General features: G+C 42.0%; 1 protein-coding gene across 2 annotated transcripts in view; it reads left to right on the plus strand.

The window, feature by feature from the left end:
* The first annotated feature begins 309 nt into the window (after window positions 1–309).
* dapk1 (death-associated protein kinase 1) overlaps window positions 310–17,369 on the plus strand; it is a 126,175-nt gene continuing 109,115 nt past the window's right edge. For both annotated transcript variants that reach the window (XM_049578465.1, XM_049578466.1), the window contains exons 1-2: window positions 310–459; window positions 1,125–1,331. In XM_049578465.1, coding sequence (XP_049434422.1) covers window positions 1,228–1,331 — 104 coding nt within the window. In that variant the 5' untranslated portion in view covers window positions 310–459; window positions 1,125–1,227. The remainder of the gene's footprint in view (window positions 460–1,124; window positions 1,332–17,369) is intronic.

Genomic DNA, 17,369 nt, shown 5'->3' on the forward strand with positions numbered 1-17,369 from the left:
AAGCTCTGCTGCCCTCCTGCGACCGATGCAGCTCCTCTAACTGGGATACAACGGTGCTACGTTTAAAGCACGTAGAAATACCGGCATTACAGCTTCAGCGTTGAAAAAGACCGTTTTGATACAATTTATGGAGGCCAGCAACCATCCGTTTCTTTTAGAGTATATATGATACAGAACAAAACAACTACTAGTTTGATTTGTCATCTGTGATAGCCTTGGTTGGCATTGTTTGTTAAATGATGAAACCGATGGAATTATAGTTGAATCCATCGTATGGTGTCCCAACTTCCCATAGCCAGTGAACGCAGCACCAGGACCAGACTGCCTTACATTGTTAACGTTGATTTCTCCCGTTCAGCCAGCATTTTTGTCTTCCGTGAGCCAAACCGGGACCACAGCCTCCCACAAAACACATGAAATCACGGCTACGTTTGGCAGCAGGACCCACACCGGCACACGGTAAGATACTTTACAATGAATTCATTCAATTTGAGTCAGTTGTCGGGCTCAAGACGGAGCCAGTAACGCTCCTTAATACAAGCTAATGTCCACGATTGTGAATATTTCATATTACAGGGGCGAGTCATGGTTTTAATTCAGGTAAAGCTGAGCTGTTTGGCTTTTATATTATGTTTTTAGAAGACAGGAGTTTTTAAGAGCACAGTTAGACTGTGTTAAACACCTGTCCGGGTCCACTCAGGTCATTATTGAAGCAGATATGACTTTACTCAGCAGTCATTTTTTTCTTGCAGGACAGAGGAAGGAAGGAAGCTAGCGTGTTTCCCATGGCTACACCAAGCTTTCATGAGGGGTTATTTGCATTTCTAGCCAGCCGGTGGTGATATACGTGTGCTTATATGACTATTATCTGTAAAACTGGCAGCTGTTATAGCCCAATAATTCAAACGGTTGCCCGGGAAAATAATAGAGATAGTCTGGAGTCGGGACCGGAGAGGAGAGATCAGCTCCAGGAGTCGTGACGTCGCCCCGGAGGTGCAGGTTCATTGCTCCGTCACTTTGGTCTCCTTTTGTTGATTGAACGCCCACCTCCTCCTCCTCCTCCTCCTCAGTCATACTCGAGGTTTAATGTCTCTCCTCTCTCATCTGTTGATTTTGCTCTGGAGGCTCTAACATGAGGAGGACTGCTGGCTGTAACCCTGCCCACACCGGAGGCTGCTGCTGAGGATGGTGCCGCTGTGAAGAGCCGCTGGACCCGTTTCGGAGGACATGCCTGCGGTCGGGGGGAAAGGAAAGAAGTGCCTGGACAACATGACTGTTTTCAACCAAGAAAATGTTGAGGATTATTACGAGATTGGAGACGAGCTGGGGAGGTAAGTTTTATTTATTAGGGTCTGGTCTTATTTCTAATGCGTATGAACTTCTCCTTTTTATGGCAGAGGTGTGAGAGAGGGAGGGTGGGGGAAACACCTAAGTGTCATCTCTTAATTTGTATGATTATATTCAGAATGTTAACTCATCCATCCAGTGTACAAAGAGTGCACCTACAGCTACAACTCTGCATACAGGCAGCCCATCTGCTTCAATTAGTATGATAATATTTTGCATTTTATTTCTTCTAATATTCATATAATAGTCCTAAATATATGTTTTCATGCTGCACCTACAGCTCTGCATACAGATAGTTCATACACCTAAATTTATATGATTATATTTCTCATTTCAACCAATCCATCCATATTATTGTCCTGAATATGTTCCCATGCCATGCTGCATCTACAACTCTGCATGTATATAGCTTATTTACTTAAATTCATATGATTATGTTCAATGTTAAATTTTTAAGCCATCTATCTGAAGTGTCCATATAATAGTTCTAAATATATGCTTCATGCTGCTCCTACAACTCTGCATACAGGTAGTCCATGAACACCTGCACTTATGCATGCTCAAATTTATCATTAGGCTGTATGTAGCATTTTAACCCCCCTATCTAGAGCTCATGTAGTCATAAATGTGTTAATGTACCATGCTGCACTCACAGCTCTGCATACAGTTAGTTCATTCACCTAAATTTATATGATTATATTTCCCATTTCAACCAATCCATCCAAAGTGTGCATATAATAGTCCTCTATATATGTTTTCATGCCGTGCTGCAGCTACACTTCTGCATACAAATCGTCCATATGCTCAAATGTATATGATTATATTTATCGTTTTAACCATTCCATCCTAAGTGTTCTTATAATAGATATGTTTCCATGCTGCACTCACAACACGGCATATACATTAAACACTAATGCACGCTCTCACTCATGCATGCACACATACTATCCCTGTGAGCAGTCCCCAGGACACGCACCACCCCCCCTTACTGCCAGTGCGTCTGATTAATGCAGTCCATAATGCATCATTGTCAGTGATGAAGAGGTTAGCGTCGGTTACTGTTGCTGCCTCTTCCTAGAGATTTATTGCAGGAGGGAGCGTTGTACGTCTTTACAGGGAGAGGATTTACATTGTGGCATAGCCTGCTTTCATTTCATCCACGCTGTGTTTGGTCAAAGGTGAACGCTTGACAGCGGGGATGAACAGGTTGTATGTAGATGTAACAGTTTGCAGAGACAGGTGTTGTGGTTCTTCAGGGTGTTTTTTTGTCTGTAAAGTTGTTTAAATGACAAAACAGCATGGTCACAATAAGGCTGAGGAGCGACTGATATCCTTGCTGTCCTGTTAAACATGAAACTACTGTGTCAAAACTGGTGACTGTCTTGTTTTAAGCTTACTATTACTGCTGCATGGATTAAAGTCTACATTATGTTATAGTAAAAGTAGAAATAACTCAAGCCAGAGTGTGTTTTTCCTCACAGTGGATCGCAGATGGCTTCTCAAATGACTGTCAGAAACATGGAAATGGATCTCCGTGAGTTTCTGGTTATCAAAGCGACACATGTACTCCGTGTTGGTAATAATCAACCAATTGTTTTCTGCTCTCCGGGGCCTGTCTGGCAACACTGCCTCTCCTATTAGCGCTCACCTTCCAGCACTGTGGGGGAGAGCTGAAGTTGCTGTAGCTGCTCCACTATGCTACTTTGGTAATAGAGACGATTGGGGAGCTTTGTGTAATGGGATTGAATTTCTGGCTGGAGGTAAAGACACGGCTCTGTGAGTGTGATAGTCTCATTTGGTAGTCGCTCCAACACCAGGATCCATTCTCCGCTGTAGTTTGATTAGGAGAGAGGAGATATGAAATTGGGTCGTCTGACATCATAGTGAGATAATAGTGGATTTTTTAATATTTGGAGTTTTGAAAGATGGTAAATATTGGCTTTTCTTATAATAAAGGCATCCATGCAAGCTCGTATTTTGATTGAGAGCAGCCCAGATGGAGTATTACACAAGTCTGTTTTTGAAAGGATTTCATTTCTTTATGAGAAAGAAGAATTACGTATGACTTGAGGGGGAGCTCAAGGCTGCTGCATGATATGAAATAATACATTTAGCTCAGCTTTTGATAGCCTGGTTAATCTATAAAACTCTGTGAACCTACTTTTGGAAATAAGTCCAATAATATCTTCTCTAGAACAGAAATGAATAATCCGTCAGTGGGAGGCATGTTTTGCATTGGCTAAAAATGGCATAATGCACCTTGTCTGCAGCCAAAACAGGACACTGGGCCTTGAGCGTGTATTTAGAATTTTCTCCTAGAGACACATAGACTGTAAAAATCATGGTCATAGCTACCGTGACGTCAGCTATTGGTTTGTGGACTAAAATTTTAAAGCAGTCAGCACCTGGATTTTTGGAGCCAGATGTGACCACGTTTGGGTGAAAGGCTGGCACTGTGGAGGAGCAAGGAGCGAGGGGTGGATCTGACTAAGAATACGAGAAGACAATTGGGAGACAGCCTGTCATAAAAAGCGTCCCACCTTTAATTATGCATAACTTTTAATAAAATGGAAACCAGTGAGTTATATGAAAATTCACCCAAAGTTCACAGTTGTCATGAATGTTGCAATTAGCTTTGAAGACTAAAACCATTTTTTCCACCAGGCTGTAAACATGTTTATTTCTGCTTTAAAGGTGGGCATTTTAACATGGGTGTCATTGAGGTAGAGATGCACCGATCCAGCTTTTTCAGTTTTGATACCAATCCCGATGCTGTGGCTTTGAGTATCAGCCGATACCCGATACTGATCCGATACCATGGTTGACCTAAAAAGCTATATACCTTTACATGTAGAACAGAAAAGACTAGAGGCATCAGGCATTGATGACTACACAGTTCTTTCCTAAGATAAAATGAAACAAGATGAAACAGATTAATGCAGTGATGAACTATCTATTTTAAACAAAAATAAACAATTGTGCAACAGCAGTTGAAACAGTGTGAAATACCTCCACACAGCAGATTCTCTTTTCCCATACCCGATCCATCTATTTTGATGATATCGGTGCTGATATTCAATCCAGATATCAGATCGGTGCATCCCTGCTATGAGGACTGTCTGGCTTTTGGAGCCGCCTCAAGTAGCCATTCAAGGAACTGCAGCTTTTGGCACTTCTGTGTTGGCTTCATTTGTCAAACCCGGAGGTTGCTGCTCGGCAAGACTGTTTTTTAGCGTCAAACTTTATGCCAAACATCCCGTCTTTATTTCTCTCACAGTACAACTGGACTTTAGCTGTATTCATATTTATGGTTGTTTTGGATCCCCAAATACGACATCAGACACTACTAGATTTTTTCTCTCTTCATTAGAGCTGCCCAGTATTGCCCATCAGTTTTCCATCGTCATGGTGATGTAAACCTGCGCAATAGACACATCACAAAAGACTGCGATATTGCACTTTGAATTTCGTAACATCTTATGTAATCTGTCTGTACTGTAGGGGCTACATTGATGCACGCCATGCTGTTAACTCTCTGGCCAGTCAGACAGTGCCCTCGCCAGAAGGCAAAGTCTGATCGATCAGAATCTGTACGCGTGCGAGGGAGGTTTATTAAACTAATGCTGCTGCACTGCTCTGCATGGTTGGAGGAAAGTGTGACAAGATGAGTGCAGACAAAAGTGCAATTCCAAAGAGGAACTGGTACCTAAAAAAAATAGCACGTCAGCCGTCTGGCAATATTTTGGTTACAGGAGAGACAGGTACTACGCAAGTAATATTGTTATGGCAATATTCAATGCATATTCTTCATATCATGCAGCCCTTGTTTTCCTTAGCAGGACTAAAGGCTTCTTTTAACTTTTGGGTAATATTTTAATGAGTGAAATCCCAATTGGACGAGGAACAGGTGGCCTTATATAGCAGTTTGAGGACTTTGCTTATGCCAATGATCAAAACTCAGCAATGGAAATTCATGGCAGTGTTGTGCATTTAGGACAGTTTGCTAAATCTGCCTTTTGTACACTGTGATAATTTTTTTAAATGACTATGCATATTGTGCTGTGTTCCCAAACATTTTTTTACCATGCATTAACTCGGATGAACTTTGGGATAAACCAGTTAGTTCTTGATGAAAGCTGGTGAGTCTGTCTATTCATTGGCTAGATAACAGTGGCATGACCTGCACTGTAATGCCTTGCACGCTTAAAGACAGAGAGGCTTTTGATGTGACTGTACTCCAGGCTGCAGACTCTGGCTGGAATTGAACGGAGGCCCATTTGGTTTGGCAAAATGGGAAATCATCCAAGCAGGGACTTTATCCATTCACTGAAACTGACACCGCCTGCTTTTGGTGTGTGCATGCATAGTAACACTGAAGCCTGGTGAAGCTGAGCATCTAAGCTTCATTAGTGTCTAGCTCCAATGAACATGCAAGCAGTATAATGAGGAGGAGGGTGTGTGGAAGAAGCAACGCAGCTGCATAAATACAACCAGAGGAGATGTGTAGAGCTCCTTTGAGGGTGAGGTGTGCAGCCTGAAGTGTATTTCCAGCCCTTGGAATCACCTGCTAAAGCTACAGTCTTCCCTTTCCAAAATGATTGATTCTTTAGACCATGATTTAACCGCCCTATGACCTTGACCAGTCTTTCTCAGCCCTGTCAGTATGGTGTGTGTGTTAATGTCGGATAACTAGACAGATTTTTACCAGCCCTCTAGAGGTGCACAAGGCAGCTTGGAGAACTGGAATTATTAGAAGTGCAAAACGAACTGTCGTTCAGGGAATTGCTGGAGTCACAGCGGGTTAGCCATTGAGCCTCCAGGCGAAGCATCAAGTTGTTACCTGCAGAGCTGCATTAAAGAAAGTGTGATAATCCCGGGCAAATGCATCGGTTATCAAATTCTCTCTTTTGAACCTCATCCAAAAAATGACCAGCTAGTGTGTAATTCCAGCTGTGTTTTAAAGGGCTCCTGATAGAAATTGCCACCGCTGCTGCTCTCCTTCCAACCCCTTCTCTCGAATCAGCCAAGCACTGACCACATCTGTGCTCGCTTGGTCTCTAATTGCCTCACAGATTGGCAGAAAATTCTCACTTTAGGCTTGAGATCAGCGGGGGATTACTGAAGACATCATGGTAACTGGCATCTTAACGGGTCTCCTATTTGATACCTCCTCAAAATGATGGTTAAGTGAGGGGAGAAGCATCGTTGAAGCATTTGAGGGTTTCATAGCAGTGGTGTGTGGCCTGGCTGTCAAATTGCAGGGGAAAAAAACACACTCTATCAGGGTTTAAGGTCTCTTCAGCTTGCAGTCGAAAAATAGCAGCACATCGAAGGGCATGTTTTATTTTCCCCAACTGGCTCTTGTTCCTAATATTTGTTAAATAGTTCAATACATTGTGCCGAAGCTAACTGATTGAGTTAGCTGGACAACGATAAGAGGTTTTGAAGATGTCAACCTGGGATCTGGGAAACATTTTCTTTCACCACTTCATAGACTAAACAATTCATTTATTATTTAAAGGGATGCTTTAACCAGCTTGTATTATAACAATGTGCGTAGTATGAAATGAACAAAGTACTCAAAGTGCTCAGCTCCCAGTTCAGATCTGCCAGATGAAATGTTTCGTAGGCTCTAGAGCTGTTGCTCAAACTACAGATTGTGTTTCTGCATTAAGACACTAAGGGCCCGTCCCAATACCCCCCTTAGCCCTACCCCTACATTTGCACGTTTCTGCGAGGGGTAGTGGTGTCCCAATTCCTTTTTGCATGTAGGGGTAGGGGGCATAACGAGGGGTGGTGGGTATGAAACTAGCCCTTTGGAGTGAGGGATTTCAGATGCTGACTTGCCAGCGAGGGGTAGACGTCGGCATGGCTACCTCCGAGCAAGAGACGGGGAGTTCATACATAGCTAACGTTACCGTCATCAGGTTACTTGTTAACTAGCTAGCTCGCACTATCTGGCGTCTGTCATCTGTCCTGTTCTGCAAAATTGTCGGATTTTTCACATTATGATAACACGCCAGCTAGCTAACAGAAGTCGTTCATCAAACGAAACATGATGAATACAGCAAATGCGATACGTAGGATGAACTCAACCAGAGACTCCATTGTAGATGCCGCTTGGAAATGTAGATGGCTCGCAGCTTCCTGTTTAAAATAGTTATGTTTGCGTGAACATAACAAACGCGTGACGTAGTGAGTGGTGTCCCAATTCCTAGGGAAAGATTTCAACCCCTACCCCTCGTTGCTTCATTTCGAGGGCTAAGGGGTAGTGGGCAAGGGGGGTATTGGGATTGGGCCAAAGACTATAGACGTGGATTGAGAGGGAGCTGTCCCTCTCTGTCTTTTTAACTTGACCAAAAGGTAACACTAGGCAGTGCCGATCCATTATAAACCAAGATTCTGTTACTGTATTGCCTATTTCTCACCTTAAATGTCTTCAGAAACATATTTTTGTGCACAGGAAGTGGGCACCATAGTGTTTCCTGTATTGTGTAAACGGAGACTGATAAAGATTCTGTTACTGTGTTGCCTATTTCTCCCTGAAAATGTTTACAGAAACATATTTTAGCTTACAGTTTAGCTGATCACCATATTGTTTTCGGACAGGCAGCTTACATAACGTCACCCACCAGCGGGAACATTTATTGGTCTGTTGTGGTGCAGTGCATTTTGGTAGTTGTAGGTTTTCTACTTCTTAAAAAAAAAAGCAGAAGCCAGAGCCTTTTCCTTTGTATTCTGTTGTCATGTAGCATCAATTTAAAAAGTTTTTGTGTCTTCCTTTTGCAAAGACAGCCTTGTTTTATGAAATACTTAAAAAAAAAAAAATCCCTAATATATCTATGTATAACTAATTTCATGCCAATGAAGATTCAGTGTTTACCCGAGCATTTTATCACCATGAGTGCTTTTAAAAATGTCTTTTCCACAATAATTTGACAGAAAACCTAATTAGATTCTAATGTGGCCAAGCAGCTCTCAGGTGACTCCCTCCTGTTGTTTGGGGAAGGGGGAAATCTGGGACACCATACAGGCTTTACAATCAAGGGGATTTTTCCATTGCTGTCAAAAGGAGAGAAACCCCCATCACGTCAGCAGTAGACAACACTGCCAGGCCGATATCTGATCTTCCATACGAGGGTTCTATCAGTCTAGAATATCAGCAAACCTTTATATTGGTCTGACCACAGCATGCTGGGTTCTTCTTCTTCAGCACAACAGAGCAGTCTGCATGAAAAAAAACAAGCTGTTGGGTCATGTGAGTTGAGTTCAGTGTTTTTTTCCAGTTTCCATGTTGTCATTTGTTTGGAGACCCACTGACTCAGCTGCTTTCCGGCTGACTTGGAGAGAGAAAGATGAACTAAGACATTCGCTGACTGTGGAATATATTTGGTCTGTGCCTTTCATCTGGTCCACAGGGCAGTTTTACACTTGGCATATTTTTGCAGTGCTTGGCCTCTATCATTAGTCTACATTAATCTGACTGCTGCGTGGCTCTCTACCGATTGGCCCTCCTTTTGTGTCTATGGTGTGTGTGTGTGTCTGGAATTATGGCTGCCATTCGTAGAGGAGGAGGGGTTGCTGTATTTCACCCGAGATTCTGCAATGCAAATGAACATAAAAAGCATAAAACTGGGTCTGCGTTCGGGTTTTTCCTCTGTGAAAATCACCCCAAAGACACATTTCTATGAATACAAAATAGGATTATATGCAAGACATCCACATGTGCTCCCGCATTAAATGGCGATATAATTCAAAACTTCTTTTCCCCTCAAGAAACTGCTCGTCTTTATGCAGACTATTAAAAATAAATCTACAGAATATTCACTAAAGCAAATTGTGACATCTTTTTTTTTTCGAACACAACCAGCGCCGGCTAATGCCATGCATACACTCCATGCAGACTGTGCCCCAGCTACTGACCTAGATTTACCCCCCTACCCTGGATTGCATTATTGGGTGGAGGGGCAGTCTGGGTAGCAGGAGTGTCCTTGATGAGGCCTGCCACTCACTCACCCACCCTAACCCACCCCCCTCGACTCCAGGGAGCCACAGCGCTGTCACATAAATGCAGTGTTGCCTCTTTTTGAGTCCAAGGATTTGGCTTTAAGTACGTTAGTTTCAGTTATTAATTATGTTTATGAAAGCCTTGATTTGAGGAAGTTGTATAATGATGGACACTGAGGAAAAAAGGAAATGCAGAATTTACACAATGTGACTGAATTATGTCATCGCACTTCCTATTTTTCTCAGTTGAATTAAACAGTTGTAATCCGTTAGGTTTGTCATCTTCCTTTGAATTGATAGCTATTTTATCGAGAGCTACACGAGATTTATATAATACAGTAGTGATTTAACTAGCTCATAGGGCTGTATCCGACTTAGAACTGTCAGTTGAATCAGATTTGGCTTTTTCAATACAAGTATTTGAGTATTTGTTCCTCAGTCAACTGAGAGATCATTGACTGATGATTCGAATCCTTGACTTTCAGAGGGCGGCCCTCAAAGCTTGCCTATTAAGGCCCAGACACACCAAACCGACTTCAGAGAACTGGCGACAATGAAGGCCCCCTTCTGCATCACCTGACGTAGCTGTGTCTTGCCAAAAAGTTGCGCTTGACCACACCACAAAGACTACAGCCAATGGCCAACTAGCATACATGTCCTGCGCCTGCACTGCAGATGGTGGTAGTCTGTAATCTTCATTCAAAAAGGGAAACTGGAAGACCGTCTTGACGCTAGTTAGCCAGTTAGCACATTAACAACACAATCCACTGTAGAAAGAACGGAGCATATTTACTGTCCGCCAATGAACAATAACACAAACCATCATGAAACGTTTCTGTGAAAGAGCTCAATGGCTAAAGAAAAATACTCTTACCTTATTTGTTTACTTTCCTGACTTCTATTTCTCTTCTTGTGCTCCAATCAGAGTGGTTTCATTCACCAATAGGCTCCAATGTCACCAATGCGGTTTCACATGCTGAATTTGCCAAAAAAAAATATGGGAGCTGATGAGAGGCAAACGTGCAGGACACATTGCACCGACCAGGGCAACAGGCGCTCAATGAAGGCCCAGCATTGACGGATGGCTGACTGTTGGCTGGTTCGTTGGATGGAAAATCCTGTAGCTCATCGATGGCGATTAGCTTTAAATTTCTGCTGTAATTTAGCAGTGATCTCATACTGAAGATGACGACAAATAACAGCCCAGTATTTATTGTTGGCATCAGGTGTGAAGTCAGGAGGTCAAACTCAGAATTGATAATATGGAAGGACGCCATTGATACCAGTCATAGTAGGATAATATAACAAGGCATATCTTTCCTTGGTCACCACCTTCCAGTGTGTATTTACATTTTAGTCATTTAGTCTGACACACTTATCTACAACTGAGCGCAAAGGCACACTATGCTTCAGTCTGTATTGCCAACATTTTGCAGCAGTAGTAAAGAGTATGTGTCAGAGAGGCATGATGATATTCCTGTGACTTCAAGATCATCATTTAAGAGATGAAAATAAAAATAAGGAAAGAGCAGAAGCAGAAATGGTGCAGAAGTAGAAGTACTGGCAGACAGTAGGCTACTCCTGCAGGGTTCAGATTTCAATTCAGATTTTCTTCCCTTTCTTGCTCTCTCTGCCGATGTCTCGAAGGCCAGTCTGTCCATCTCTGTCTGGATGACTTAAGCCTTGTGATCGTTCCAGTCAGACTCCACAAATTGCGGTCAGCTCACAAGTCCAATTGAAATCTGACTCACTTGGAATGTCCTCGAGGAGCGTAATGAGTTATTTTCAATTAATCTCGATAGTCAATGGAGGATAATTGGATCCCTGCCAACTGTGTTAGCGGGTGAATGGCAGGGGTGTCATGCTCCGTGTGTGTGTGTTGAGGGGGGGCGTAGAGGGAGCTACAGCCCTTTGTGGTCAATTAGGAGAGATCTGCAGGCAGTCAAGCGCAGAAACGGAGGGGCTATAATCATCAGGGAAAGACAGTTTTCCCCCTTTTCTATCTTTCATCCTCCTTGTGTTGCTTTTGCACTCTTGCTAATACTCTGTCACACGCTCTTCTCACCTGCCGTCAACAGTAATGAGTCGGATGACTGTACATAAGTAAACATGGAGCCTTTTAGTCCCAGATAAGTTGACAGTGGAATAGCTGATCAGGAAAAAATGGTGAGAAATCTAGTCTGTTTGAACAGGGTGGTGTAAACATTTTATATTGCATTCAAAAGATGTGTTTGTTATGTAACACTCCTCCTTTTGACGTTTTTGGAATATCTATTCTGTTGTTACACACGCTCGCCCACGTGAATCGAAGACATTTCTCTGGGAAGATGTCAGACTATATTTACTTGAAAACATGATGCAGTTCCAGTGATACTGCACCATTAAACCTGATTTCATAACTTAAAGTAATGTCCAGATAAATATAAACCAATACAAAACAGTATGTAATTTGCTGTTTTCTGTTTTTTTTTTGGCTGGATTTCCCCCAAAAAGATGAGAGGCAACAGAGTGTTTCTGTTGAATAGTCATAAAAAGTACTGGGCAGGTACATGAGCTGTGAAAGCCACCGTAGCTGAGCAAAGAGCACAAAAATTGACAATGAAATAGTCATGGCACCTTGGACAGGACCAGAGCTTTGTCTGTAGGAGGTTGGATGTGTACTGTGTGTGTTCTTGTCTGTATGGATACATCAGAGAATCCTTGTTATGGGATGTTGAAGACAAAATGTCAAAGTGGTGGTCATCTGTCAACGGGCATACAGGCAAACTTGTCAGTGAGTTCATGCAGGTAGTCAGGACATCAAGACTTGTGCAGCTCTAAGCTGAGTATACTTGTACACATCCTCCTGCTGTCCCACTGCATGTTTTATTTCCAGGGAATGGACGCCTACACAACTTCCACACATGCGCCTTTAAAGTGCATGAATTCTGACACACATTGTAAGAAGTTTTGTGCACTCACTATTTTTTAAAATCTTCATCGTAACACGTTAAAAAGGCTTTTGTTGCCTCTGTGCTCTGATGGATTCTTTTTTGCGTGGGCTTATTTGTGCCCAGGATAATTTGAAGCACTGTGAGCAAAATGTCATCAGCCCCCAGAGGGATTAAAGATCATTTTTGAAAAATACTCTTGAGGGTTTAACATATGACTGTTATATTAAGTAAAGCCTCAGTCTGGCTCAAGCCTGCCTGGCTGCAGCAGTGCCGACTGAATGACTTGACTGCTTGCTGTCTGGTTGTTTCAAGAAACTACAGCAGGGTAAAAGCCTGAGTTTCTAATCATGAGCTCATGTGAACAACAGGAGCTGTACTGAGCAGCAGGTTTTAGCCAAGCCTCAAAAAAGTCATATAAGAATTGGGATGATAGTTATAATTTCAACCCCTATGTGTGATCTTGAAACATGGCAGTCTCACAGTTAGTTGCTAAGGTGTTTCTCTAAGAGTTCTGCTGCTCCTTCAGGTTGTAAAGTCAGTTTGCGGTAATCCTTGTCTTTGTTTGGCACAAGTGTCCAGATTTGTTAATAGTATACATGACCTGTTTTGTCTTCGACAAGAAGTTAGTGTTGCCCTGTCTGGGACTGTCTCATCCACTTGGTGGCCAAGCAATTCTTTAAGTAGCCAGTAGTTTCAATCTGACTTTTGATAAAATGTTATCAGTGTTGTGAAAACGAAAGCATGAGGTGTGTTCAGCCAGCACACCCAGTCATGTTACTTACCTACTTCTCTTAGCAGCTTCTAATTTTATTGTCAAGGAAATCACACCGCTCGGTAGCTCGTCGCTACTTGTGTATGAAAATAAACTTTAAGACCCAGCACAATGAGCGGCTAGGCTTTACTTTCATTGCGCCTGACGTTCTGCTGCTCCGTCCGTGCACACAGTACACTCTGCACTGCGGGAATGTGGATGAATGAATAACCGAACAACATAAATATTACAGCAACGCACCTATTGAACTATCCAATGTGGTGGCAGGTGTTTTAATTAGGGATAGACCGATATGGATTTTTTAGGGCCGATGCTGATACCGATTTTTTTCCATCACTCTTAGCCGATGACCGATTATGGACTGACAGTTTTCTTGAGCCGATATTTGGGGCCGATACTGCTTTTGCTCCCTCAATTTACATCAAAAAAATGACACAATGATAACAAATATTACAGGTCTCAAGTTTAAAATAAGAAACATTTATTGAACAGTAAAAAATACTAAAACAAGATGGAAAGTTGAGGTAGAACAGGTAGAATATTATTATTATTATACATTCAAATAAAAAAAAGAGTTCAGTGCTCTTAAATCTTCCAGTAATGTCTTATAAAATAAACAAATATTTAAGCTGAAGCATATATAAAACAACAACTACTGTACACAGTAGGATTCGCTGCATGTGCACTGCAGGGTCTTCCGGCAACACAGAGCTGCCCGTGGATGCCTGTCTGTAAATCATGCCAGGGAAAAATAAATCCGCGAACCCACGCGCGTATCGGCCGATGCCGATACAAGTAAAAAACTCAAATATTGGCCCGATATATCGGCCGGCCGATGTATCGGTCTATCCTTAGTTTTAATTGTGGCGGGCCGCCCCAAATAAATGAATGTGTGGGAAACCCTGCACCAGCATCAAGGCTTGAAGGCCTTAAAATGGTCCATGCAAGTGTGCAAAAACAAATGACATGCATGGCCCAGCCAGCACAAACACATGACCCTGCTCAGTATGCATTACATACTCAATATGCACTCCTGCCCTCTGCCAGGAATTCATTTAGCAAGTGCACCATGCACCTAAGTGAATGCTAAGGGTTTTATCGGCTGCTATAGATTTTTGGCTTTATCTTTTTCCTGCCCTCTCTCTTCCTCTCTCTCTTCCTGCCCTCTTCCTCTCTGACTCTGTACAGATTCATCAGGCAGCTGGTTTCAATACTGCTCAATGGTCACTAACATTGAATTATATCATACCTCATATTAACAGATATACAAATAAAATCTATGAACCTTGGGAGCATTTTAAAGCACAGGTTTTGGTCCTGATAATCCTCACACAGTTTGATGCCAAACATTTTCTGTTGCTTGTTTCTATGTGGATCATTGTTGTCGTTCTGAGTTGCCTTGGCAATATTCACACTCACACAGTCTGTTATGTTTGGTTTCCTTAAAGGTCCTCTCCTTGAAGAGCAACCTTTTGTGTTGTCTGTGATGTGTTTCTGCTTCGAGATAATCAAAAGAAAGGGCAACGGCTTTCAAAACTCTGTTCAGTTTTAATTAGTGTCAGCAAGGTCAGACTGGAGGTGAGGAAATTCAACTCTGTTAATCACACAGTCATTACCACAAATCATAAAGCGCAGTCATGATTTAGCATTTGAATGTCATTTCCTGCCTACTCATTTTATAGATTGTCTCATAACAACAGGGTCACATCAGCCATTGCTAAACCTACAAAACCAGTCTGTGTGCCTGCTGACTTTTCCTGAGTCATGACAGAGTTAACCACCTCGAAACTGCCTGAATGTCAGTTTCACCAGACGTATAGGGGCCCTGTTTTAAAGAGCGAGCACAAAATAAAACAGGAGACGATGGATGGAGCAGCTGAAGCACCAGCAGCCCCCCTCCTCACCTTCTGCCACCATCTCCTTGGTTGTCAGAACAACGGTCTTGCACTTCTCTCAATTTGTATGCACAACCTGGTATCAAGCTGGTTTCTGTATGTGTGTCTCAGTCCTTCTGTTAAGCTAACTGAGCACATTAGCATATACAGAAAACAGGTACAGCAGTGATTCTCCTTATTCTGTGGGCTTTCTGACAATCGCTTAACCAGCATGACGAGATGTCAGATTGAGTGCAAACCTTGTGTTGTTGTTGAGGTTAGCAGTAGACTTCAGAGGAGGCAAGATGAGTAGGTTTAAACTCAAAATATCAGTTTTGTGGTGCTGACAAAAATGGATCTGTGATGCTGAGTATTGACAACTGTCAGAGGTGTCCATTGAAGAAGTACTACACCCGCAAAATGACCATACAGTATATATCAATCACTCACTGCATTTTACCTTGACTTTGTAAGGAAACCTGTGTCTCACATGCCTCCTCAGTGAATGGAGAATCCAAAAAAGGCCACCATTCTTCATGAACTGACAATGTTGACAATAGGCTTGGACGGTATCTAATTTTTCATACCTTCCAAATATTTCACCAGGGTGTACGGTATGTGACAGTGTATGGCTTAGAGACCAGAGACCCCTGGTATCATGTGGTATCCACTACATACAATGAGTTTAGTAGAGAGAGGAGCACCTGTATCTTTGACAGTATTGAAAATTATACTGTCGGGATTTCTAAATACCCTAGTGTCCCGTCATATTGTGATACCGCCCCAACCTAGTTGACAACATTATATTTAAAACATGCTAGCACAAACAGTCTCATGCACGGTCGAGTAGTTTGCCTGGGCAAGGGTGTGCATTTGAACCATAGACTATAATATGATTGGATGTAGCTACTGTGACTTCACCCATTTATTTGTGGACTGCTGTTTTGAAACCTCAATTTCAGCATTTCGTCTACGCCATTTTGTTTTTGGGGAGCCAGAAGTAATCATGTTTGAACAAGAGGATGGAGCATTAGACCGTCCCTCCAGGATCCCGCGGCAAAAAACCCTTAAATTTGCGACCAATTTTTTCAAAAATTGCATTCAAAATGGCGGCATTATTATGTGATTTTTTTGCGGGATATTGCAACAAATAAAAAAAATTGCAGCTAATAACAAAACGAGAACATATAATGGACTCCAGTAATGTTGCAAAAAATCCTGAGTGAATATTGTAGTTCTCAAACCAGACAATGTGACTGTAAAACAATATGTAAGCTGCATCTTCTGTAAACATAACATTTTAATACATTCAACACATATTGTATGCATTTAAACAGTGCAAATTCTTATGTCAATACAGAGCGTTCCTCCATACTGCAATGCCATTAGCACATTTGATGACGCATCTGATGACGTTTCAAATGACGCTGACGTTGCAACAACTTGCGGTCAGCCCGAAAACGTGGAAAAACACAGAAAAATCACAGGACTTTTGAAAAATCGCAAGCCCCCACAAATATTGCGGACTTTCGTTGAATTTGTGTTAATTATTACGATTGCAAGATTTTCTGGAGGGACTGATTAGAGCTGTGGAGGAGCGAAGAGTGGATCTGACTTAGACTGTAGCAATGCCTCTCAAACAGCCGATCACTCCAACAGCCACACCTTTTAAATATGTGTAACTTTACGCCTCATTAAAATGTAAATGGGTTTGTTATATTAAACTTCACCCTTCGAACAGTTGCCATGAATTTTGGAAATTAGCTTCTTTTTTTACCAGTCTGTAAACATGTTTATTTCTGCTGTAAAGTTGGACATTTTAACATGGGGTCTATGGGGATTAACTCACCTGTGGAGCCAGCCTCAAGTGGCCATTCGGGGAACTGCAGTCTGTGGCACTTCGACATTGGCCCCGTTTTTCAGCCCTGAAGTTTGCTGCTTGGATTGAACTCGGCTAGAGCAGAGCTCGTATGCATGTGGTACTTGTGGGCGGAAGTAATTTAGTAAGGTTTTAGCGACAATGCATGTGTTTAGGAAATACTGAGCTACGACTGGATAAATTAAACTTGGATTATACTGCACAAGTTGTGTGAGAGCTGATGTTTTAGAGTAGTTTTGCTGTTGGTAAACACAGATCCTTATCAGTTCAATTCATGACAAATGTTTGCCATTTTTGGATTCCCAGTTCACCATGCAGCAAAAGGTTTTCTTCACAAATTTAAGATAACACACGGTCAGTAACTGATATACAGTACAGGCCAAAAGTTTGGACACACCTTCTCATTCAATGCGTTTTCTTTATTTTCATGACTATTTACATTGTAGATTCTCACTGAAGGCATCAAAACTATGAATGAACACATGTGGAGTTATGTACTTAACAAAAAAGGTGAAATAACTGAAAACATGTTTTATATTCTAGTTTCTTCAAAATAG

This window comes from Epinephelus fuscoguttatus, linkage group LG6 (genome assembly GCF_011397635.1).
Source record: "Epinephelus fuscoguttatus linkage group LG6, E.fuscoguttatus.final_Chr_v1".
NCBI lineage: Eukaryota > Metazoa > Chordata > Actinopteri > Perciformes > Serranidae > Epinephelus > Epinephelus fuscoguttatus.